The 26,963-nt window shown below is 37.6% G+C and overlaps 2 protein-coding genes across 4 annotated transcripts in view; both read left to right on the forward strand.

The window, feature by feature from the left end:
• Positions 1–8,936, forward strand: part of LOC143852943 (putative histone-arginine methyltransferase CARM1) — a 40,367-nt gene extending 31,431 nt beyond the window's left edge. Inside the window, exons 11-16 of one of the 3 annotated variants that reach the window (XR_013236913.1) lie at positions 516–593; positions 1,680–1,783; positions 4,332–4,504; positions 4,596–4,747; positions 8,462–8,611; positions 8,717–8,936. Coding sequence is in view for 2 of the 3 variants with exons in the window: in XM_077362611.1 (XP_077218726.1) it covers positions 516–593; positions 1,680–1,783; positions 4,332–4,504; positions 4,596–4,747; positions 8,462–8,542 (588 nt within the window). In the remaining variant the exon portion in view is untranslated. Of the gene's footprint in view, positions 1–515; positions 594–1,679; positions 1,784–4,331; positions 4,505–4,595; positions 4,748–8,461 lie in introns of those variants that run through there. The other 2 variants (XM_077362611.1, XM_077362613.1) reach the window with 2 other exon arrangements.
• Positions 8,937–11,619: 2,683 nt separating this feature from the next.
• ALG3 (asparagine-linked glycosylation 3) lies at positions 11,620–25,232 on the forward strand. The gene is made up of 13 exons (XM_077362417.1): positions 11,620–11,841; positions 11,967–12,001; positions 12,324–12,461; positions 14,600–14,668; positions 18,162–18,319; positions 18,557–18,623; positions 18,765–18,818; positions 19,585–19,673; positions 22,488–22,604; positions 23,156–23,289; positions 23,409–23,487; positions 24,753–24,809; positions 24,923–25,232. The coding sequence occupies exons 1-13, from the start codon at positions 11,712–11,714 to the stop codon at positions 25,089–25,091; spliced, it is 1,296 nt and encodes a 431-aa protein (XP_077218532.1). The 5' UTR covers positions 11,620–11,711; the 3' UTR covers positions 25,092–25,232.
• Positions 25,233–26,963: the final 1,731 nt, after the last annotated feature.

Genomic DNA, 26,963 nt, shown 5'->3' on the forward strand with positions numbered 1-26,963 from the left:
AAATGTTAATGTTTGATGAACAAAGTTTCAAATCTTGCATCTTGCATATTTTATTTTCTGCTTATATCTCTTAATAAACTTAAGATGTGGATAACAATTTAGTCAGTTTCTACTCTGATGAGAATAGAGAACATGTCACAAGTTATCTTATCATTCCATTATAATTTCTGTGTGAAGTGAGGATGATGTTATCTGATGTTCACAACGGATGTATGTCGACTTAGTTTTATGAAGGATTTTTACTTGGAGCTATTTATTAATTAACTAGTGGTGTTGTTAATGTTCTTTTAACTTAAATTGTTATCAATCCTATTGTTCTTATTTTTAAATTCTATTAAAGATAAAGTTAACTATAATTTTACGGTAGTATTCACCACTCACATTCTTCTTACAACCTTGTGCTTCTGATTTAATACTAAAGTAGTTGCACTGCAATTGTCCTCCCTTTAAAAATTTTTCTATTATTGGATATTGTTCCTAATGGTACTATGGATTGGCCATTGCATTGTGTACAGCCCGTGGTCGACGCGTTTGATCCAAGGTTATTGGTGGCTCCGGCTATATTCCACACATTAGACTTTACTCGTGTAAAGGTATAAACTAATCCTTCAAAGAGAGAACGTTTGCTTGCTAGAATTATAATTATTTATAAATATGCAAAAAGGTTTGGCCCTCCGCCCTTTCTTTTGGCCTTTGTTAACTTTTGGTGGGTGCCATATTTCCCCCCTAACTTTTAATTCATTTCATTCACCTTTTTGCATTGAAAATGACCTTTTTTATGTCACTGTTCCTTTGTTATATAATATGGTTATTTTTGTCACATAAAAGCTTAATGCTATAGTGGAATGTCATTTGTTTTTTGAGATTCCTTTTGCTTCCCCACATGCCTTAACACACTATTATTATTTTTATTTTCATTTTACTCCTCTTTCTCTCATTTTTTTTTACACATCTTCCATTTCTCCTATCTAACAACTCAAAACCTATAAATACCCAACTCATTGACCTATAAATTAGAATACTTCAACAAATTCAGACAACTTGACTTTATTCAAAAAAAAAAAAAAACAGACAAGTTGACTCGCCCAGGATTCTGGGCGGATATCAAGTTGAGTAGGAGTTGTTGTACAATAATGGCATCCATACATTAAAGATGATTGTTTTATTTAGAATAAATCCATTTTCTGTCGTATCATGCTAACTGTCTTCTAGTGATTTTTCTGTGGAAGATAGTAGTTTCTCAAACTAATTTCAGCAGATACATGCTTTATTTATTCATTTTTTGTGCATAAAATTTTTAATAAAAAGGGAAATGATATCAACACAACCATGTTTTAACAATTGCAGAGACCCAGCTTCTCTTTTCTTGTGAGAGCTTTTTGGGAACTGTAATAACCGTTTGACAGCTCTTTTATTACTAAAAGACAAGATGCATGAGTAAAAATATCAAAACATAGTTGTGCTGATATCGTTTCCCTAAAAAAATTGTACAATATATTTTGTGTAGTTACACCTTACCGTGCTAGGCCCTCAGTTTTTTCATTTTCCAAAGCAAACAATATAACTAAGAGATCAGTTAGCATCAGACAAGAAATGCGTAGCCTCATCAACAAGCTTGCCTATAGGGACCGTTCCGAAATTTCATTCTGTTCAAGTTGTGCCTTTTATTTTCCATTCAGGAAGAAGATCTATATGAACTCGATATCCCACTGAGTTTCATAGCATCCGTTGCCACTAGGGTGCATGGGCTAGCTTGTTGGTTTGATGTGTTGTTTAATGGGAGGTAAATATCAAACTTAGAGCAACAATACTAGTTTTTTTTATGGATCCATATCTCTTCTCGTAGTTACCATCTAGCTGCAATATATATCTTTAATTGTGTTTTTCCTTTAACAGCTTAGTCTAACTTATCATTTTCTTCTTACTTCTCTTGATACTCGTTTTCTTATTATAAGCAATGTTTCATTGGATGTGTTGTGTATGGCTTATTAGCTCGTGTAATGTTCTCTTGTCTAAGCATATTAGTGTAGTTGTTTTATGATGTTTCTGTTTAAATTTTGAGTAGTTGCAATGATAAACTGTTATAGACAATTGGCCTAAGATGTCAATTAAGTTGTGCTATGTATCTTTATTAACATGAATGCATGAATGCATTATGGTAAATACATGGACTCAAAACATGGACTCGAAACACTATTAAATTATCTCTCAGTTTATCTGTTTCATACTATTCTTCTTTAACATGTTTGGACCCACTACTCATTCAACCGTTAAACACAATTCAGTTGACATGAAAAATTAATTTGACTTGGTTAACTAACTTCCAATTTTAAAAATCTAAGAAAAGAGGTGAGCAAAATAATTTTTTCATCACAAAGAACGAAAAGTAACTACTATTGAAAAAGAATGATAAAATTAAGCACTCTAATCTTTTATCGTCTCAGATGGGAATCATGAAGGCTATAATTGACAAAATTTATGAGCTGCTAAATTTTTTATGACACAGATTATGCCAACTATAAGGGCAAGCCTTGGCGCAACGGTAAGGTTGCTCCATTGTGACCTGGTGGTCACGGGTTCGAGTCACGGAAACAGCCTCTCTGCAGAGCAGGGGTAAGGCTGCGTATATCTAGCCCTCCCCAGACCCCACAATGGCGGGAGCCTCTTGCATTGGGCCGCCCTTTTTATATATTCGGATGACATGGCAGCACACGATTTCTGTGTTTTTCGTTTTTTTTTTTCAAATATTGATTGTCATATTAGCAAATTTTATCAATGGAAAAATTGAATTGTTATACCCATTGAAGCCACTAGGTGCCATGTGATATTAATATTCTCATTGATACTTATATTAGTATTTCGAGTAATTATGATACACTTAGAAGGCCTTAGCAACAGGCTACAGAAGGAAAATTATAATATGATTAAAAGTACAACTGAATGAGGAAGCAAATTACAATACACCCATTCATTACTTAGGATACTGTAGCCAGACTTCCTTCCCTTCGCGTAGCTCAGGTGACTCCGTTCCCTTTTTTTCCCAGAATAAATCCGCCCGATCACGACGAATCCAATCCGCCCGCCCTCCTTTCATTGGACCACTGCCCGGGTTGCCCCTCTTAATTCAATGATTAATGGCGCCGGGAGGAAACTTCGGAAAGAAATCCTACCAGGAAACGTCGTGTTTAAATAGTTCCAACAATGAAGTTCTCCATTTTCACTGTCAGAGAAAAAAGAACGAATTGATCTTGTAGGATTGCCAAGAAATTTGTTGATTTCTGCCAGAAATGCCAGGTTCCACACGAGCTCCCATTCTGCGGTGTGGTGGCAGGACTGCTAGGGGATTGGCTTAGGGTTGGATTGGAGACTCCATAACGTGCACAAAGAGTCATTGATCTATGAATAGAATCCTAATTCCGGTCTCGTTCCCTACGAATGAGCGCAATCACCCATAAACCACACGTATTGGGTAAGCCTGGGGGGAGAGTCGAACTCGTGTCAATGGGAAGCATACCCATGACTTTAAGCCAACGAGCCACACCCGTACAGGTCTTAGGATACTCAGTCTGTGCAAGCCAAGGCAATAGGGGATCCAGCTGTTGATTTATGGAAGTGAGAATCACTACTTGACAAGGTTCATTTCAAAAGTCGTTTGGCAATTGTTTTCATTTGGTCTTAGATGTCTTCTCTAGCTCTTCGGCCTTGGGTAGCAGGTGTAGCATGCCCATCAGATTGACAGAAAGGTTTTACTGATGTTACAACTTACAATCAACTCTATCACATTTACTTCTAAGATCCTGAGGAAATGATTGAAAAATGTGGTGCTTGTATTATCCTTTTTCGTTGACACTCAAAATGACCTATTGCTGTCAAATATGCGCATTTATGTTGTTTATTGTGGTCAATTATATGTGCATCTGTAATCGAGGGTAAGGTGGTCAGCATCTAGCTTGCTCATACATATGTTTTTATGACCTTGAGCCTAAAATTACAAGAGGCACTTCACATTACTATGGTGTCCTATGGGAGGTGCAGAATTAAAGTACTAGTTGAGAATATTTTTCCTGTTTGACGGTATCAATTTTCAATTATTCATAGATGCTTTTAATTTTACTCATTAACATATGCTTTTTTTCATTATCTTTCAACTGAATTTTATTAAACCCACTGTTTTCTGTTATTTGTTAATGATCTGGATCTCAGCTTATTTGTGATTCTTCTGGCATATGTTTTCCTTTTCTTTCTGTTTTTTTGAATGGTTGGTGTATGTTTTCTTTAAAAGGTTTGGTTGCGATGTTTGAAAAACAATGTTTAAATGATTCTGCCTGCAGCACTGTTCAACGCTGGCTTTCTACCGCCCCTGGCGCGCCTACAACTCACTGGTACCAATTACGCTGTGTTTTCTCTCAGCCGCTATATGTCATGGCAGGACAAGAAATTACTGGACGGCTCCACATGGTCGCCCACAATGCTCAGAGCTATACAATGTACTTAACCATGTCAGGTTAGCATTATTACCGTTCTTTTGTTGTTTGATGTGTACTGGTAGTGGTGAAGGTTGCTCCATATCCTAAGTTGCAAATTCTTTGTCAAAGCTAAAATGTGGGGAGCTGGTGCTGAACAAGGAGGAATACTTCAGACATCATCATGTAAGCTTGATCTAAAAGAACCATACTACCGAATGTCTCAACCACCGGCCTATGCATGGGCTCAAGATCAACAGCCACATCAGCTAATACCGTCGCAGGTATGCCACCAGAATTTTCATATGTATTTACATGGATGATGATGCAGGAGGCACACTCTGCTACTGACTAAAAAGATAAATGTGATGTACGTTTACTTGTTACACTTATAGCTGGTCGTTTCTACCCGCTCTGCCCTTCTACTTCCATTTCAAGTGTTTTCATGTGAATTTTACGTAAGATCTTATGTGGGCAATCATTGATCTAAGATCGACGATCTTAGATCGTCGATCTAGATTGAAGAATGAGATTGAGAGTGAAATTACTGGAGATACATCTCATCCTTATTGAGACTTGGATGATAAGTGTAGCCCAATCAAATACATCGGTATGTCTGGATAGTGTAGTTGGTTAAATGGATTAAGTGAATTGGAGTTCAATTGTGGGTGGAACTCTAAGAGATATTTTTCTATAAATAAGGGGTTGATCTCAGCTGCTGCCATCTAACCTAACCAAAGGAGATCTCCTCCAGCAGAGATCGGGCAAACCAGAGAGATAGTAGAACATACATCCGTTTAGATTAATAGGCCTGTAATGATTTGATTAGATTGATTGCATATGTGATCGTGGCATATTCTATATGTTGATTGAATACCATGATCCTAGGTTTACAGTTTTTTTCATAATTGCAAACCCTCTAGTGGTCATGATGCTCTTATATAATTATTGGAATTTCTTTGTGCCTTTATCTATGTAGTATTTGGGTGCTTTTTGGAAACTTAGAAAACAGAAGAAGGTTTCCATTGAGGTTGTCTTATATGAGTACAAAAATAACCTCACTTAAAGTGCAAACATGACCGTCCTTTGATAGAGGTGGCAGAAGAAGATTGTAAGGTGGATTTTTTCCCTACATCGTATCTTGGTCTTCCGCTTGGGCCTGGGCAAGCGAAGAAGATTTGTTGGGATCATATTTTTCGGGAGGGTGGAGAAAAGGGCTGGAGCCTTGGAAAAGAAATTTGGTGTCTATAGGTGGCAGAATCTCTCCCATTAAGGCCGCCCTGACGAATATCCCGATTTACCAACTATCTCTTTTCAAGTGCCCCATGAGTGTGGTAAATAGAATTGAGCAGATTCAGCGAAGGTTCCTGTGTGGTGGTAATGAGGACATGCGGGGTATTGCTTTGGTTAAATGGGATGATGTTTGTAAATCTGTCATGTGGTGGTTTAGGAATAAGGAGGATTAAAAAAATGAATATCTCCCTCATAGGTATTAGAGATTTGATTGTTATTTCGATGAGATTTCCGACTGGATGGGTTCCACTTCCATTATCGTTAAGAGGCCGGCTAATGAGGTGGCCGATCGTCTTGCTAAGGAAAAGGGGCGTCCAAAGAATCATTAGCTTTATTTGATTCCCTTCCTCCTTAAGATCTTGTGTCGCATCCTTTTATTTTATTTTTTCTTGTATGCCTTTCTTTTTTGTCTGTTTGTTTGCTTCTTGTATTGACCATCTCGGTCTTCTTTTTTCAATGGCATGAGCTGCCATTCAAAAAATAAATAAAAAAATTACAGTCCTTTGATACATAATTTATATTGACTATCTAATTGGGAACTAGATGAAACTAATCTTACGATACCATGTCACAACCATTTTCTCCAACACTCCCCCTCTCTGGTGCATAAATATTACTCTTGCCAGATTTAAGAAGTTGTGCAATAGTTTTCTTATGAAATCCTTGTGAATACGTTCACCTTTTGACACGTATTTTTTTCAAAACACATGTTCTATTTTAACTTTTTTGAAAATTGTATCATGTACATTTTTTCAATCAAACTTAATGTTGAAGTATAAATGATTAAATAACTCCAACTCTAACAGCTTAAGCTTTTGGAGTGATTGGTTGTTCCACACGGTATCAGAGCTGTTGCGTCAGGGCTAGTCCTGTGTTCATAACCCAGCTACTCCTTGATATTAAAAATCCACCTTTACGGACAACCCAAAAAAGGGGCCACATGTTCCACATGTACGGCCAACCTAAAAAAAGAAGGGCCACACGTGAGGGGGAGTGTTGAAGTATAAATGATTAATCGTGTACGACCTCCTAACATGTATGAATGTAATTGAAGCTCCTTTAGATTTTTTTCCTTGACTTTGACAAAATGGTGAGCAAATCTCCACGGAGGCACAGATGAGCCCCTTTGCCATTGAATGACATTTAGGGAATCCCTTTCCACAATCACCCGATCCATGCATTCTCTTTCTAAGCATTTTATCCCTTGATGGACAGTTCTAACTTCTGCTCCACTTGCATCTATGCTTCCAATTGGCCCTGCAAAGGCCAAAATGACCTGTCCCCTCAAGTTTCTAAGGACACCTCCAATGCCTGCCGGTCCCGGGTTCCTCAAACTTGAGCCATCAAAGTTCATCTTTAGAAGCCCTTGAGTCGGCGGATCCAATTTTTGCATAATAGCATTGTGATGATCAAAGCTGTTGCATATTACCTTCCAGTCCTCCCACAAGTCGGAGACGGATACAAATCTAAAGGATGCGAGAATTCAAGCCCACGTTATGGATAGGGCAATTACTTTTACAGACAAAAAGTGAGGGGACTTTGCTACGCCTTCAAGCACTCTATTATTCTTCTACTTCACATAGCACCCTTCTAGCATGCTATGATGATGATGATTATAGAAGAATATAGAAGATTTTCTCAAAAGGTCATATTTCTTTTGTCCATACATGAAGACCACCCACCTAACCAAAAGAGGCAAAAAGGTGCCAAAATGAGGGTATGGATCAACCACATCCAACACGTATTCCACACCCTCGTCCTTATTGTATAGTACTTGTGGTTTTCAGCAATGTGATCATCTAGGCATCTAAACCACCATAATCTCCTGGGGGTGAACTGTAGATTCTCTTGCCATTGTAGTTCTAGTTTTTAGTTGCCAAAACTGCCGTTAAGAATGTCCTTGTGCTATATAGTACAGATATGGTTGCTGCATAGCTTTATTGCTAATCCGATTCCAAAATTTAACTGTACCTATTAGAGAGAGGAATGGTGGTTAGCTTGTTTACTGTCCATGTTTCTCCTATTTGTTCTGTGAGTAATACCCGGGCAGTACCTCTCCAAATGAAGTTGGACAGGTATGGCCCATTCTACATGACACATTGATTACAACCGTTGATCTGAAGGCCCCCACCAGGCAACACTATGGGTCTAAATCTTATGTCGAATGGAGATCTCACCTGCTAGATAATTGGTTGCAAAGATCTCACCTGTTATATATAGATAGCCAAAACCAAAAATAGAAACCCTAAAAGCTTGCTTAACAATTATTCTCAATCTTCTATCTAAAGCAACAAAAATAGAAATTAGAAACTTGACTAAAATATTTGTAAAATAGTAATCCCGTATTCTACCTATACCATATTTACTTTTCAAAAAAAAAAAAAAATGATAATTGGCTAGCTTCTTCTTGGAAAATCCCAGAAAACTTTCCTACTCTTTCGTATGTATGCATGTACCTTATTTATCAGTAGTCATTTTGACCCCGCAGTTAATAATAAGATTTGCTTATCAACTCCAAATAATTTAATGAGATTCAAAATCATCATTAGATCTTTTGATTTTTTTTTTTAAAATTCTCAATCCTAATATTCCACCCATTTGCTCTGTAAACATTATTTCCCCGTGTTCTTTCTCGCTGCTCAGATGTCTTTGATAGTTGTACCTCAATGTTCTAGAGTTGGAATGACCCATTTTAATTTGAACAGGAAATTTCCCTTCAATCCCAGGACGGAACTGGCTTAATACAGCAGCCATCACAGAATCCAGGAACTCATTTGAATCAGTAGCAAAATATTCGTCTCAACTTGCAAGCAGGCTCAATCAGTCTGTCTGTAACATAATATGCGTCCTCTCAGGTATATGGGTATTGCACCAGTCTCTGCTTTATTTACACACTATTTTCCTCCACCCGGCGTGCCTACCTATTGTACATTAATAATTTCATAACTATTTATTACTAGGCCTGCATCTTACCGGGTGGAGGGAGCTTATCTGGTTTGTTGCGATAACCAAATTTGTTAAATCACTGATCAACAGTATGTTGTCCGTGACTAGTTTAATCGATTTACATAACAAAGATACGCCCATGCATATGCTGCACGGGTTTCAATCTGAATAATGTTCCTGGTTTCTTTTGGCCTGCATCATTCAGGCTAATGAAATTAGCTCTTTTCATTCTAATGGAAGCTCCAAAACTGGAAGCTTTCTTTCATTATTTCTGTCCAGAGTTGCACCTCTGGCGTCACCCACCTCATTTTGATCAACATACTTAACCACCAATTGAACAGTTTTGATCAACATACTGGCCCTCTAGATGAACAGGTTTGATCAACATAGTTATGCCATGTTAGGGTGGAGGGCAGACTACCAATTTGAAGCCTTAAATGGGCTATTCCAAATTCCAAAACCCTTATACCTGTTTATTACCAAACCCCACAATGCAAAAACTGGAAGGCAATAAAGAGATGTCAGGAGCTGAGCAGAGTTTTTTGGAAAGAGTAAATTGGGAAAATTCAAAGGTAGAGGATCTGGTTGTCTGGATCCGGGGATCTGAGATCACAAATGAAGCTTAGAACAATCAGAATTTGGTAGATGAAAATACGAATCTCTCAAATCTTTACAATTCTGGATGACCATTTTACAACACAAAACCAACCGGAAACTCGTGACAGAGTTGATCCGAATTGGGGTTGGGCCTGTAGCTCAATGGTTGAGGCTCTGTATCTCGACCACAACCTTGAGGTCGCAGATTCGATCCCAGCGTACCGATAAAAAAAAGCGTTGATTCAAGCTCCAATGGCCACTTTGGTTTTAAATGGCGAAATTCCGAAGTCATGCGTAGCCAGTTGCGATTGCAACCTCATTTGGACACATGATCTGTTTCTCCTTTTGCAACACTGATTTGTTAGCTTTGTTGGATAGATTGAATCCTGTAAAATCTGCATAAACCCGGGCCTGAGTTGAGCCGATGCAACTCAAGTTGTGGCCTTCGCTTGGTTGCGGCTCAGCCGCCGGTGACCATTCTCAGTTTCAGTTCACCTCCGGCTCCATTACAGGCACATCCTGTTTTCAGCAAGCTGTCCTTTTATTTACTTAACGGTAAATTGGTAAGTAGAAAAATAATACCGAAAGTCAACTAAAATCAGATTTGGCGATGTGTTGAAAATGAAATTCAAAATTGCAATTTGATGCAATTTGGTGCCTTTCTTGATGCACAACGATCTAAATGCATAACTTGCAATTATGAAGTTTTATTGAAACTCACCCTTTTAGTGGGTGTTTGGATCTAGGAAAATTATGGATAATTTTCTTTTGAAGGAAAATAAGTTTCCGTGCAAAAAAAGAAAAAAAAAATCTAGGGTCTAGTAGGTTTAAAATTATAATTTTGTGAAAAATGCTTCATGGAAAATGAATTGCAAAATTTATTTTCTATCAAAAAATAGTTTCCATGCATCCTGTGTAACAATTGCCCTGTTTGGTTGCCTCACTTTCCTAAGAGAGCATGGAAAGAAAGTTGGCTTATGTAGAAAAAAGTGAGTGGTCTGGTAGGTTTAAAATATCTTTCTTGCCTTGCTGGATTCTGTGCCGAAAAATAAAAAATAAAAAAATCTAGTGTATGTTAGGGTTTAAAATTTTAATTTTGTGAAAAATGTTTCCTGGAGAATGAGTTGCAAAATTTAGGGAAATGACATCTGTGCCGGAGTGTTTTGATAAACATACGCTCCACTTGTCTGTCGTGTAGTATTTAAAGGAATGTACGCATGTTTATCAAAGCACTCTGGCGCAGATATCATTTCCCAAAATTTAATTTCTATCATAAAGTAGTTTCCACGCATCCTAAGAAACACTTGGGCTCTGATTGGTTGCCTCACATGATGCCAGCACAACCATGTTTTTGCCCATCTTTTGTCAGAAAGTTATTACAGTGCTAAAAAAGCTCCCAAAAGGCAATTAAAAAACAAAAGACAAGTTGTGTTGGTGTGTGTGCAATTATTAAAACACGATTGTGGAATTTCCTCAGGAGACCCTCTTGTATAATGGTTTTAATTTTATAACAAGGAAAATCGACATGATATTTCGGAAGATTTTATATGATGTGTGACCATGTAAACCGTATTTTTAAAAGGTATGGTACGAACCACTCCATAGGATGATCTAAACCATCCATTTGTTGGGCCACAGCGTAAATAGGTTGTGCCCCAAAAGCATTTCCATTTGATGTTCCTAACCCTCCAATCTATAGACTGAGTGCACATTATTGAAACTTCTATAGATCGAAGGGTTGGAATGATCCTATGAAAATTATTTTTGGGGCACAATGTCTTTAGGCTGTGGCCCAACAAATGGACGGTTTGGATCGTCCTATGGAGCGGGCTGTACCATCACATCATATAAAATCTATATTTCCAACCTGTTTTGTTTGGTCATCCAAATAAATTGTTATCTTCAAGAAAAGACAAAAAAAAGGGTGGAAATGCTGGGACAGAGGGTGGAAATATCATTTTCCCCAAGTAAATAGTCATAAAAATACGCTAAATCAGAAGGCCCATTAACCATAAGTCGAATTACATTGTTTTATTAGAGAAGGGAAATGTTATCAGCACAGGGTTAGCCCTCTAACATTCAGTCCCTCTACAGATGGGAGGATTAGGATCAACCCATGGAAATAATTTTTGGGGCACAGCCCATTTAGGCTGTGGCCCATCTAATGGACGGTTTAGATCATCCTATGGTGCGGGCCATACCGTATGCAATCATAAAAAATACAATAGTGCTGATACAATTTCCCTTGCACAATTGCTGACCCAATTGACGGATCTGATCTACCAAATGCGGGCCCCACTATAAGAATCCTCAAGAACATTTCAGTTACTCCCAATTCCCAAACCCTCTTTATATTTTGTATTATCTGTTTGCTATGTAGGAGGAGGAGGGAGAGACTCCGTCACCAAAGGCATGGCCATCAAATCAGCTATAGAGCCTTCGATCCCCAACGGCTATAAAAATTCAAAAGTAGTAGCCTTCGCTTCTGCGTTGCTGATTCTAGATGCCCTCCTCGTTGCCCTCATAATCGCTTATGTCCCATGTAAGATACTAAGATCAACCCATCAAACCCTTCTCTTCTCTACACACTATTCTTACTGATTATTCCAAAAATTCTCAAACCTTTCTCTTTTTGATGGTTTTTCCTTATTGGGTTTTTAATCTCAGATACGAAAATTGATTGGGATGCATATATGTCACAGGTACGGATCTTACAACTCCGTGCTTTCAATTTTAGGTTTTTGTATGGGTACTGATATTGGCACTACCATGTTTTAATAATTGCACAAGCTCAGTTTGTCTTATCTTTTATAATTAGCTTCTGAGAACTTTTGGGGACCTGTAATAACCTTTGATAGCTGTTTAAACAGTAAAAGACAAAATGATTCCGTGCAGTTATCAAAACAAGTTAGTGCCAATATCAGCAGCCTTTGTTGTTCTTGTTTTCCTTTCACTGCCTGTTGTGGAATTTATTTTTCTTTGAAATGATTTGGGTGAGGTTTTATTGCTTTGGAAGAGATACAGGTAAGTGGGTTTCTAGAAGGAGAAAGGGGTTACGAGAAATTGAAAGGGGACACTGGGCCTTTAGTTTATCCTGCTGGGTTTCTCTATACCTACTCAGCTATTCAATTTCTTACTGGAGGAGAGGTCTACCCAGCTCAAGTAATTACTCAAACATTGATAGTATCTGTTTTTCTATTTTCATCTTTCATTTATTGCTTTCTTTTTGCTCTTGGAATTGATCTTTGAACTTGTTGCTGTTTTTGGTTGGAAGTATCTTTTTGAGTTGTTTTTAATTCGTGCAAGGGTTATCCAATTTTTGGTCGACTGTGGGTTTATTAGGCAAAAGAGCAATATGTGCTACTCTTTCAGAGCAATTCAACATTGTGCAAAAATATGGGAGTTAGTGCATTTTATGTAATCTACTGAAATTTAACTTGAAATGCTCAACTAGCTTGGCACTTCGTGCATTTTTTGAAACATTTAATCTAATTATACTTATGCATCCTAGTTTTATGGAGAACCTTGAGATAGATTGGTTGTGGAATTTGTTTTGAGAGAGTTACATTGTAGGTAATTTGATGTATGGTTTCCTATTCAATGTTCTTGGGATGAAAGAAGTAGGATGACACAAAGAGTGGGATTTTAGGCTGTTTGACTACCCATTCGGAACATTAGGAAAATATGGCATTCGTGATATTAAATTAAACTTTTTTTTATTTAGAATGAGTTGCAAGTTTGATGGTGTCAACTGAAGAATAAGCTTCAAGGAACTCAAGCAGCGAGAGGCTTTGGGCTTGAAGTGTTTCAATATTTGTCATGTACTTGATCTTTCCATTGGATTTACAAGATTTGCAAGTGAGGATTAGCTCTCTGGAAAGATTTTTTTTTTTTTTTTTTGGCTTGAAAAAAGTAAACCGCTTATGCAAATAACAGAGGAAACTCAAATTGGGGTGATGCTAAATAGTAAGAGAATTAGTTACAAGCTATTGCTAAGGTGTAAATTATGATGACTGGGCGTATAGAGGAAGTTGGACTGTAGAAGCGTGAAAGAGTAACCAAGTGAGTTGCCCTTGCAAGTTTGGAGTCATCAGAGACCATTGGCTTGTTCTTAAAAATCTTATTGGTCTAGTCTATTTTCAGCAAATGATAGTTTCATAGTTAGTTGTATATTTGTAATATTACTTGTGTTGTGCCATGGTCTAAATTGTGACTAATGTTGTTGATGCCTTCGTGTTAATGACCATGTGTGAGAACATCAAAATTGGAACCCATCACTGCTTTGGTCAGTGGATCTTTGACGCAAGTTTCTTCCAAGCAGCACTGTAACAAGTACTCGGTAAAAGTGTTATGATTCATATGCTGATTGTTCTCTTACATTGATCCACGATGAAGGATAAGTCAAATTAGCATGTAAAACATATGAAAAGCACAAAATGGAATCTTGTTGTTAATATGACATGTGATGAGGCATTTTCAACATGCGTGCTCAATGATTTTCCTTATATGGCCACTTAGTAATAACATCAAAATTTGAATCTATGATTGCCATGGTCAATTTGTGTTTGGTAAGCTTTGCTCCAATCTACACCATAACAAGTACTCAGTAAATGTGAAATGATTCAGATGCTGGTGGTTTTTCTTTAACAAATCCATGATGATGCATAAGTGGATTTAGTATGTAAGAGATATGAAAAGCACAAAATATAAATACTTGCTCTTATCTGTGCATTAACTAATTCATTGTAATAGAGAAATTTTTGAAAACATGAAGCTTTAGAAGACTCACAGAAATCCTATTCCGACATATATGACATCAAGTTTTGGTATAGGGAAATTGTAACAAATGTTTGCACCTTCACAAATGGTAGTGCTTATAATAGAAATATATGTTCTGATTCCATGTTGTTTGAGGTGACTCAAAATGCCATTTCTTGAGTTTGTTTTCCTGATGAATGATTTTATCTTGTCTTCTCTTCACTCTTCCATTCTCTTGTGGCTCACATTTATGAAGGATAGCTTCCATGTCTTCAAAGTGGATTACATGGTATTAAGTTTTATAAATGAATTGTCAAGATTTCCTATTCAAATTCTTTAAAATTGCTCTTTTGGGGTTGAGCCTCTAGCTCGGCTGGTAAAGACTACATTCTTTCACCCTGAGTTCGTGGGGTTCGATCCCAGCTTACCTATCAAAAAAAAAAATTCTTTAAAGTTTAGGGTCATAAGATTTTTCAAAATTTTGCCTACTTTTATCTCCATTATTGAGCCATCTCTTGACTTTTAGTTCTTCATATTTGCAGGTTCTCTTTGGCATTTTGTACATTATAAATCTGGGAATCATCTTTTTCATCTACATAAAGACCAATGTGGTATGACAATCCGATCAAGATTTTCTGCAAGAATTATTTTTTTATGAATGTTAGATCTCAAGTTCTTCATCTTAGTCTAATTTTGTGGGTTCTGAAATGCTGAATTTCAGATCACTATGAGTTTATCAGCACTAGGTGAATGCATATCCATCTGGGTTATTGGTCATTCATTGTTTCCCATTGCACGTGCATGTGCTTGTAATAAATTTATTCTCATGAATATAATACCCAGCTTGTATTTTGACATGCGTATAATTTATTAGAAAAACCCATGTGGTGGATTTCTTTTTCATGAATCCGATAGAACAGTTGTATTGCATATACTTATAATATTATTAGAAAAACCCATTTACCCAGTTGTATTGCCATATCTCATCTTGAATTGAAAGTTCATGCACCAATAAATAACGAGCAACAAGTTGTTCATCACTTTCCTGGAGATCAACTCGTATGTACAGATTGATCAAATCGAACATGCATTCTTCTACTCTCATTTCACGCTTACAACACCATACTAGGGAGAAAATGTGCTTCCTTATTTTAGTTTTCTTATTTCCCATGTAAGGATTATTTGTTCCCACTTCCCATTGTTTGATATGCCGCTCATCAACACTCCTCCACCATTGAAGTGTAACTCCTTTCAATTTCAGTTTCAAAAACAATACCTTCCTTTCTTCTATCATTAATTTCCATTCAAAATAGATTTTGGACTCAATTCCTAGTCAAGGAAGTATTTGACATGCATCTTCCTATAAAAACTAGCAACCTCGATCTTAATTCCTTAAGGTTTGTTTGGATGCGCGGCATAGGCTCGGAGAGTAGTGGAATAAGAAGTCAAAAGGGAGGAGACAAGCATTGGATTTGTCTAGAATTACCTCGGAGAATAGTGGAATAGACTTGTAGTGTATGGTTGTGCGTCATAGACTCGAAGAGTAGGGGAATAAGTAGGGGTGTCATTACCAATTTAGAGACTGAAGAGAGAAAGAGAGAAAAAAAAGTAGTATTCCCAAGATTTTTCGACCAAAATTCTACTTTTTTGGTAGAATTTGGTTCGAAAGTGAGGAGGAGGAGACATGAATGCCACATGGGCAGACATGCAATAATTACCTAGGAAAAATGTCTAGGAGTCTCTTGGGAATTCTATACAATGTTGGCAACCAAACGAGGAATGACATTTGAAATTTGTTTAAAATGTCAACGGCTGCCGAGACAATGTGCAACCAAACACTGCCTTGGGCATTTAGATCGAAGGGTTCTCACCAAACAATCCTAATCCACCTCACCCGGGCTCATCACGAACAACAAAACCATGGAACAGATTCTCAACTTCCATATTACCATAATCATCTTCACATCCACTTTATGGGAGGTCCAAAGGGTGTGTTCGCCTTCTGAGACCTCCATTTGGGCTTTTGCTTGGTCCTAGGCTACAAAGTCTGCACCTTGCGCATGAGCTGCTCATTTTTTTCGCATATCCAATATCTCACCTTGCTGGGCCTAGTTTGCCTTTGTACCTCATAGATGTCGGTCTGTCATCGTGAATGATGTAGTGCAAGAACAAGTACAGATCTGATCTACAAGAAATAACAGTGGAAAATCCAAGAGAGAATAAAGCAAAATAAGATTGAAAAGAACCAAGATAGTGCTACTGTTTGTACTGCTTCTTAGGGGAGAAAACCCCTTCACAAATTCTAAAATCTTCAATCATTTCGTTAGGTTACAACATAATCCCCTTTGCCATACTCATAACTCTAAAAGAAATCTAGGCCCTTGAGACTAATCTAATCACAGCGATAAAAACCCTTTTCTTATGTGAATAACAGAAGACACTAACTTAGGTGATAGTCCCCACCAAAAAATGGGCGGCCCAGTGGACGAGGCTCCTGCCATTGCGGGGTCTGGGGAGTGCGTAGGAGGGCTAGATGTACGCAGCCTTACCCCTGCTTTGCAGAGAGGCTGTTTCCATGACTCGAACCCGTGACCACCAGGTCACAATGGAGCAACCTTAACGTTGTGCAAAGGCTCGTCCTCTAGTCATCGCCACTACTAATTAAAACCAAGGTTGGCAGAGCGGGAATCGAAACGGGAATCGAAGGCTCCCGGGATGGTCGGAAGCGGGAATCGTGAAGTCACCGGAGAGTCGTCGGGGAATCGGCGGGGAATTGCTGGGGAGTTGGGCATCGCTAGGGAATCTCCGGGGAATCGCGAGGAAATCACGTTTCAAATAACATTAAACTGCGGTTCCCAAAAGTAGGAATCGGGTTTCCGGGGAATCATAAACTGCGATTCCCAAAAGTGGGAATCGGGTTTCCGGCGAATCTAAACCTGGATTCCCAGTTTTTGGGGATTCGAGAAGATTCCTGTTTCGGATTCAAGATCCCGGGAATCGATGTTCCCCACTCCCAAGGAAGAATCCTGCTTCCTTGATTAAAACTAACTTTAAGTTATCGTGTAATGACTTGAGCTGATGGTCCCCTCCATTTTAAGCCATTAAAATCCCATGAACCACCCCTTTGCACAAAACAGAATCCAACAAGCATAAAAAAGAATCCCAAATACTCTCTTTCCCTCTTCCCAATGAAAAGAAGGCAGTGCTTCTTCTTCGTGTGTGCAATAGTTGCTCCTGCATCAGCAAATCTCAAATCTACTTTAGCTCTAATGCCAGCTTGTCTGAACAAAAGGTTAAGGATCAAATCCAAGCTGATCTAATGTAAGAGATTAAGGCGCTAAAATCCAAGAGAGCAAAAGATCAATATCCATACAAAAAGTGGTGTTTGCTGGTCGTACAACCAGTTTGGTGGAGAGATCCTTCTCGTTTTCTTTTATATCTAATTATAATCTCTAGTACAACCATAACACCTTTTATACTTTAAGTAATCCTAAGTGAATAACATAAAGGACTACTAAAGTAAGAGCTTAAGTTGATGGTCCCCACCACATAAGTTATTAAAGATTGACTTATTGCTTAAGCTATTGAAATTATGACTTAAATTGATGGTCCCCACCATTTTAAGTCGCTACAACCCAAACAACGAGAAGAAAAACAGGGCTGGCCTGTTAGTGCACCTTCTCGTGCTCCTGCATCAACAATTCTATCATCATTTTACTGTCCATTTGATGTAGAAAATTAAATCGCTTACTATAACAAGGAGGGAATCACACACGACTTGTGGGAATCATACTTCAACTTATCTATTGTCTTCACTTACACATGGAAGTTCACACCTTTCGATACACTTGAATCATGTTTCCAGCACTTTGCTTCAACATGTGCACACAAATTTTTTTTTTTTATTTTATTTTTTTGAAAAATGACATATTTCATTAATATTAAGAAGGCATTCGGGACCAGGAATCCCACCCTGCTTTACAAAATATTAAAGAGTAAAGGCATGGGCATACCCAAGGCCAATTCGTAGATACAAAAAGTATGGAAAAGTAATAAGACACACTTTTTTACATTTGCATGCATTGATCTTGAAGTGTTTTGCAGCTTCCATGGTGGGCACTTTGCTTGCTTTGTTTGTCAAAACGAGTTCATTCCATCTTCGTACTTCGTCTCTTTAATGACTGTTTAGCTATGACCATGCTCCATGCTGCAATGGCATCACTTCTTTATCAAAGATGGCATCTGGCACTGATTATTTTCAGGTGGTAATCAAATCTCATGGTGCACATTCAAGCCAAGGTTTTAAATTTCGGTTTCGGACGAAATTTCGGCCAAAATATTGTAAAATTTCGGAAAACAATTTCGGTTTTTTACAAGATTTCGGTGGAAATTTCGCCGAAATTTTGGATTCATGTACTTTCGGTGTCGGCTGAAATTTCAAACCACAATTCAAGCTTTATAACAAGAGTTTGTTTTGACATTTTTTTTTCTGGAAATAGTGGGGCAGTTTCAATCAAGATGAATGTGCTCCTTTATGCTCCGCCTCTATTACTGCTCATGTTGAAGGTAAACTTGGTTCCTGTAGTTTTACAGTTGCTATTCAAGCTTTGTTGCTCCGGCGCTTCAGTTGGTCTGGTTTCTTGGTTATAAAACTCAGATTTATGTAATCGGCCCTGTATTATTGTTTCTGTAAAATTGCTGATGTAGGGTATGAGTATAAGTGGGGTGTTATCTGCTTTGTCGTGTGCAGCATTACTCCAGGTACGTACATTGTAACTCCTTTGACTGTTCCAACAACTATATACTATTTAATGACAAATGTGATGCAACTCTAAATGCTTTCTTAATAAAATTTGTCAACTCTCAAAAGATTAAAAAAAGAAGGAATTAATTGTTGTATTTCTGGGAAATCAGTTTTGATGTAATGCTTAGCCTTAGCTTTAATGGTGATGAGCTCAAGCATATGATGTTGAGATCAGTCGTTAAAATTTCAAATTTGCTATCAAGAAACTGCCATTGGTTTATCAATGACACGAGATGCGAACCCAAACTCCATATTCATTATGACTTTGATAACATTGGTGTATACTGGATAGATGGTCCCGCTGAAGTGTTCTTGACCCAGTTCTGAAACCAGCACTTCAAAGCAATTTTTATTGCTTTTTATTTGTAGTTTGTGTTATTGACTTATTGTAAATAAATGTTACCTTGCCCTCAGTAACTGAAGCATTAAGGACTTTTTCTGAATTTTTTGTTTTGAAAAATAACAGAAATAAGTGGTTCAGATCCTTACTTGAGATGGTCTTAGAAGTTAGAAGGTTCCTTTCCACATATTCAGCAATCTGTAACTGCACACGGCTCTTTGTTTTCTGCATGCATCATTTCCTTTCTTTCTGTAGGTTGAAAATTGATTTTTATTTAATTTCTATTTTGTAGTAGTAGAATATTAATGTTACTTGACTGGAGTGAGTTACTTGTACGTCTTGATTCTTTGCATCCTTATTTATTTCGGAAAAATGTTCCACAGATCTTGTTGGGTTTACCCTTTTTGTTATCACATCCAATTGGATATATATCAAGAGCTTTCAATCTTGGGCGCGTCTTCATCCACTTCTGGTGAATCTTCTGACTCAAAGCTCTAACAGATTCAATATGTAGGGATATTTGGCATGATATAAATTTTTTTTCAAAAGAAGTTGTTTTGTTCAAGGAATGATCATTATGGCATTTAGAAGCTTGGAATATTCTAGTTTTGCTTATTTTATATCTCAAATGCATTGATACAGACACTGTGAACACTGGACTTCATAGTACATTATAAATGGTTGCCTGTTGAACTAGCAAAAATTGCAAACTCACTTCTTTGTCCCTGCGAGTGAATGTCTGAGATCAGCAAAAAGGATTTAAAATTAAGGGTGAAGTCAAACGTGCGTTCTAGCTTAGTACCAACTGTTGTTTTTGATAGAAGAATCGGTGACCTCTTTGGTGTGGATACAATCTTATACTGAGTGATATGTCCTGATGATTACTCTTTCCCACTATTTAATATCAGTGTTTACAAAAAAATATTTTTTGCCACAAAATTCTTTTGGGACTTGACATTTTTCCAATGCCCAATGAATGTTCAACTTACCTATTTATTGTTGTGACCAATTATTTTCCATTCCCAGTGAATGTTTAACTTACCTAATTATTGTTGATTCAGTATATGTTTAGCAGTTTGGATGCTTGCAGCTATGGCAACCTGGAAGGCTGATGGGTGCTTGTTTTATTTAGGGATCACTTGGATGCCACAATTAGATTTCATATTTTCACTACATGCATATTTTCACCATATGCATATTTTAGCAGTTTGGTGGATGCTTGCAGCTTTGTGACATTTGGACAGATGATGGATGCTTTTATTTTTGGGGTTGTTTGGAGGCGTGCAATTCAATTGCAGGAAAAATCCATTTGTTACCTGGACTCATAGCCGTTAATACTTGATACCATTCCATTTTGTCCGGAATGAACAAAACATTCCGTACCAAATGCAAAACAAACCGGTAAAGAAAGCAGGAATGATAGATTCCGGTCAGAAATCTGTTTTGTATTGGTCCCTTTCATTCCAATTCGTCCATACCAAATGAAAGATGGCGAAATAGGGTGAACCGTAGTTATTTATTAATTTTGAAATTTTCTAAAAAATATCCTCCAACGGCTCTTTTTTTTTTCTTACCCTTTGTTTTGACTATTTTATAGCCATTTGAAGGGAATTTTGTGTCTTTTTACCTCCCTAAACAGATGAGGGTTATAAAAACCCATCAAATCCTCCAAAATCCTACAGTTTCTTCACTTCTTGAACACTTCTATCTTCCTCAAACCTTCTGCTCAACTCAACTAGGCCTTTGTCCCAAACTAGTTGGGGTCGGCTAATGAATCCTTCAGAAAATTTTCATGAAGAAGGTGAAAGGATCTACCCCGCTCAAATTGACTAAGTCTAATCCTGACACTAGTTGGGTTCGTCTACATGGATCATTTTCCTCCATTCTCTCCTATCCAAGGTCATGTCCTCTGTTATGTTCCTAGCCCTCAAGTCTTTCCTCACTGTTTCTACCCAAGTTGTTGTTGGCCCGCCCATACCTCGTTTTACTCCATCAACTTGGCACGAGTCACTTATTCCTCGAACCCGATATTTATCTATTGTCCTTATATTGGGTTTATTTGCATTCTTTATGTTTCGTTTGGTTGCTAGAAATCCATTGGATTTTTGTGGAAAAAGGGAGGTGACATCAGCTTTACCTTGGAAGTCTCTGATGTACTTTTCTAAGGAATTGTGCTCTATCTCTATCTCTATCTCTATCTCTCTCTTCCCTCTCTCTCCACTCCTAATGACACTCTTGTTTAATAAATGCTTGTCCCCTCCCTTTTTCCACAAAATTCCAATGGAATCTATGTTTTACTAGCAACCAAACAAGCCATTAGTGCTTCTTCTAATTCCAAAGGGCATTTCTTCTATTTCCAAATGGTATTTTCTTCCAAAGGATTCTAATTCTACTTCTGCATGAAGGGAAGGTTTGGAAGTGGAGTATGTATTTCTTCAAAATGTTATATTTGAAAGATATACCTTGTATACATTATACATACTACATTTTATGTTTTACTTGCCTTTCTTCAAAACGGCATGAGCTTATGGTATACTAGTGTCAGCTCAACGGAATAAAATAGTATGCATATTTTGTAATAAACTTATATGGGGTGGAGGTATTACTTGATTAAGAGAACATCTAGTGGGTGTCCCAGGCAAAGTAACGACATGTAATAAGGTTCCATCAAATGTAAAATGGATAATTTTTAAACTTTTAGAAGAATTCAAAAGAAAAAATCTAGAAAAAATATTGTTATGGCTTAGGTTGGCAATCTATATGGTACGCCACAAGAAGTTGAAGAAGGTGAAAGGGAAATTGCTACGGTTGTGTGAAATTGTACCTAATCTCAGTCCAAGAGAACTAACAAGTTCTTGCTGAACTTTTCTTTTACTAAATAGCCTTTCTGGGTGTTGTTTCCCTTGCTCAAATTTGTTTTGCAAATTCGAGGTTTATTATGCATTTCTTTTGGCTTCTTGTTTCATTTGTACAGGTCTGTATGCTGTTTTCTTTTGTATAGGTTGTATCCCCATGTTTTATTTCAATGCTGTTTATTTTATTTTCTTCCACTAGTATATTTCTTCAGTTGTGTGAAATTTTACCTAATCTCAGTCAAACAAGCTTTGCATTTAAGCACCGGCCTACATGCCGTACTGTGACAGTCTGATGCAATGGGGCCTGGCCTTCCGCCAACATGTGACATGCATACATGTGGGCTCAAGGTTACCATAAATGCTAGGGTCATTGGCCTAACATTTTTTGTTTAGTTCTTAAATAAAATTTAATTTTCTCATTTCTGTATCAGGTCTGTGAACTTCAAATTCATTCCTGAAGTGATTTTTGTGTCAAAAGGATTTGCTAGCACTCTGTTGGTTGTACATCTTGTTCTTCTAGCAGTCTTTGCTCATTATAAGTGGTGCAAGTGAGTATTTGGAAATTTTGTTTCTATTTATAATTAATTTTTTCTTTCCAGATAATTATCCTATGTTCCTTCATCGTATATAGTTTTTCAATATTGATAAATGCTGTTATATCACTTCTTATCTCCAATGACTTGAAAATAAATGGTTTACTGTAGTATAAATAATTTAGAGTAGTCACGATGCAAGATGCTCGTCAAGGAGAGAATTATCTTGATGTTTTTATGCTGAAATATTTCGTTGGGATTTCTTTTTGCTTTTATTGAGGGTTTTCAATCCTACTACTGCATGCATCACCAAAAGATATTTGGGCCAGTATGAAACATGGTTTTAAATTTCAGCCGAAATACCGAAATTTCGGTCAGAATCCAAAAATTTCGGCTGAAATATCGGGAAAATGTATTTTTTAAATTTTTTTCTGAAATTTCGGCACAATAATGAAATTTGTTTTTTTTACCAAATTTCGGTTTTGGCTATGTCCGAAACCGAAACTAAAACCTAAATTTTAAACCTTGGTATGAAACTTTCTTCTCATAGTGTCATATGTTTGCAGGCATGAAGGAGGACTTGTTCACTTCTTGCGTTCTAGATTTTCCTATGAGAAACTGAGGAATACCGTTTCAAGATCCTTCTCTCTTCGTCAATTTTTCATTTGTGATTCAGCCTCTAAGATCCTCACTAAAGAACGTAAGTTTGAACTATTCAAGGTTTAATTTGTGAAAGTCTGCCGTCCTTTTGTCTGTTACTTTTTGTATGTCCTATTCCTCATTAAATTGAAGATTAATATGATTTTGGCATTAACTCAGATATTGCAACATCTATGTTTGTTGGTAACTTCATTGGAATCGTATGTGCCAGATCGCTGCATTATCAGTTCTATTCATGGTACGCTTTTTGAACTAAGTAGTTGTGTGTATACATCACGGATTTATTCACATGCGGTCTCTGATGCGATTCATGACTAATGTATTTAGCAGACGATTTTTTTTTTTTTTGGCTAATCAATGAAGTAGTCTTAAGTCTTAACTGCTAAAAGAACAGCCAAAGGTAGAACGATTACTTTGACGAGTGCATTCACGTTCTTGGGCTTCTATAATTCGTCGATGAGTAATACAAAGAGGACCCATTTGGACATAATGTCTATCAATGCTTCCTCTTTATTTTTTCTGCTAGTACTTCAATTTTCTCATTTACTTGTGCAGTTATGCTACTGTTGTTTTTTGTGTTTCTGCTAGTACTTCAATTTGATAAGTGCGTTTTGTCAGAATGCATGTCATGATTTTTGGAATGATGTCTTGTTGGGTTTCAATAGCATATGTGCTCTGCACTATTTCTAATAGTGTGTGATCCACATGAATCTAACGGTTATATATTTAAATGATCTTTGACGTCAAAGTAGGCCTTGACCTGAACTCAACTATGCCAATTTGATTTCATCATAAAAAGGGAGCACATGAAATCATCTTCCAATCTCTGAGGCACTTACAGGCATATCAGTACTTAATGCACTCTCGATTTGTTTGTTTGACATTGCCATTCGACATTGTATTGGTATGGGAATCAAGATGAAACCTTTTTTATTGCTTCATTTCTATACATCTGGAGATCTTGAAATGAGCCATATGAGTTCTTTATATTGTGTCCGAACAGCATTGTGTTGTATCAGGTCGCCGTCCTTGATATTTAACGACACCCAGCCAACTTTTTCAGAGGCTGTTGTAGGGTCAAATATCAAGAGTCACGTGCAACAACGAACGGACACCATATAAATCCAGTACCTCATTTGGCCTCCTTCCTATCCCTACAAGCATCGATATGCCCTAATCTTCATCGCCAATATTTTGTTAATGACAGCTGTCTACTGTATAGTAGTGCCATATTTGTTACAAGTTTCTAAACACTATTAGTGTTTAAATCTTGTTGAGATAAACTAATTCCTTGAAGACTTCCATGTCTAATTTTTCTTGACATTATTTCTGTTTGCTTCCTTTGGGGTTTTTTTTCGTAGGTAAGCTGGGATTGAACCTCCCACCTTAAGGTTGAGGGCCAAAGCCTTGACCTTTGAGCTCGAGGCTCAATCCTACATCATTTAGGTGTTTCCATTAAAGATGATAGAAATATTGTTTTATTATGGGTGTGTTCTGTTGCAGGTTTTTCTACAGCTTACCATTTCTTTTGTGGAAGACTTCTTTTCCTACTCCACTACGGTATGCTGCTCATCGCCCCTTTTGCACCAAGTTCTTAGATTTCTTGCACTCACATTTTTTATGCAGCTTAGGTGATCCTTCTTTTTTCACATTCACTTATTTTCCCAATGCAGATTGATTCTCTTTGGAGGGGTGGAATTTTGTTGGAACATCTATCCCTCAAATTTCTATTCATCTTGCTTGCTGTTTTGTATTCATCTAGCGATATTATGGGGGCTCTGGACTGCCCCCTGTGAATACCCCTATGTAGAAACTAATCCACCTCAAACAAAAGTGGACTAATCTTGTTATCTCCTAATAGTTAGAGCCTGAATTATTTGTTCATCTTTGTTGTATATCTGATGGTAAACATCTAATATTTCACAAGGGAAATGAGTGAAATCATGTAAATTTCCCATAGTGATTCCTCTGGCTTTCTTTTGATTTCTCTCGTTCTTGGCACCCTGTGGTTTTTCTTGGTGCAATGGTTTTACAAGGGTCTTGAAGGCTCTGAAAATCAGGTCTCAGGGCGATGTTATCCGATTTGAAAAGAAGATGTCTATTTTTGAACATGACTATGTTACAGTCCTAAGTGGGGTCCTGCCTAGGTACGGGACTAAGGGACAGGTTTAAAGGGTCTAGCCTAATGTGTAACAGCAGTCTTGGGGCTTTTGGTGTATTGATTAAGTGCCTAACATTTGGTATCTGAGCAGTCACCACTTCACATGTTTGAGCCACAGAAGGGGCAACTTGTGGAAAGGGCTACCTGGAAAATTAACCAAGATGAAAGGCGCATTGGTTAAGTGCCTAACATTTGGTCTCAGAGCAGTCACCATGTCCCGGGTTTAGTCACAGTCACCATGTCACGTGTTTAGTCGCGGAAGGGGCGACTTGGCCGAAAGGGCTAACGCTCCCCTTGATTATACATTTTGAATCATCTAATAATGGGCCATGAGTCATCAAAGGTAGGGCCTATATCACATGGACGGTCATGATCGACGGCCATCCATATACCCATCAGTTGGATCATTTTGAGAGTGCTTTTACTTTCTTACTTTATTTATGAAACTCAATCCTGATAGATTCTGAATCAAACTGTCCATCCATAGATGCATAAATGGAGGGTATTTTTTGTACACTGGCGCCCTGCATTCGAATCTAGGATGCTCCATCGGATTTTAGTGAAAATAATTTCAGACCTTACAGTATAGATCCAATGGACATGATTCAGATCTAGCTGTTGTATCCAAATCCTGTCCATTCAGTTCAGATCCTGTGAATCCATCTGACCGTCTGGGTTAATTAATATCCCTAGTTAGCTTCTGCCGCGGACCCAGGCGTGTGTGATATGTGTATGACTACCATTTACCAATACCATTTAAAGAAATGGAGGAAGGGAAATGTTATCAGCACTACTGTATTTTGATGAGGGCACTCCTCACTTTATTAAAAATAAGGCATGGCCCGCACTATAGGATGATCCAAATCGTCCATTAGATGGGTCACAGCCTAAATAGGTTGTGCCTCAAAAATCATTTCCATAGGTTGATCCTAACCCTCCGATCTGAATGTTAGTAGATCGGAGGGTTAGTATCAACCTATGGAGATAATTTTTGACACACAACCTATTTAGGCTGTGGCCCATCTAATGGACGGTTTGGATCATCTTATGGGGCGGGCCATACTGATAACATTTCCCATGGAGGAAATACGAAACAGAAGTTTGCATAAATGCACCTTTTCTTCTCTCTCATTATGTGTCATGCAATGCACGTGCAACCCACATGTAAGTGTTAATATCATTAAATCATATGAAATTTAATGCCATTGATTTTTAAATCCGCTCCTCTGAATGAAATCACAACCATTGATTAGATGGCATCTTATAAATGATATGACATGGTTCCCTAAAAGCTCTGGATCTTTTAAGTTCCAGGCCTTACAACATTGAAGCCACTGGTTAGTAATAAAAGCCCTTTGTTTGTACAAAATAGGAATTCTAATGGGCCCCCCCCCCCCCCCCCCCCACCCCCCCTCCTTCAAGATCTGATCCTACTAAAATGGATTTGGACACTACTTTTAGTCCCATGGGTCCTTTAGGCCACGTTTGGATACCTCAGGTTTTTGTATTTGGATTTGAGTTTTGGATAGAAAATACATCAATCATCCTGATGC

The sequence above is a fragment of the Tasmannia lanceolata genome, unplaced genomic scaffold (assembly GCF_043159265.1).
Source record: "Tasmannia lanceolata isolate RefF3 unplaced genomic scaffold, GAP_Taslan_0.1 ptg000019l, whole genome shotgun sequence".
Lineage (NCBI taxonomy): Eukaryota > Viridiplantae > Streptophyta > Magnoliopsida > Canellales > Winteraceae > Tasmannia > Tasmannia lanceolata.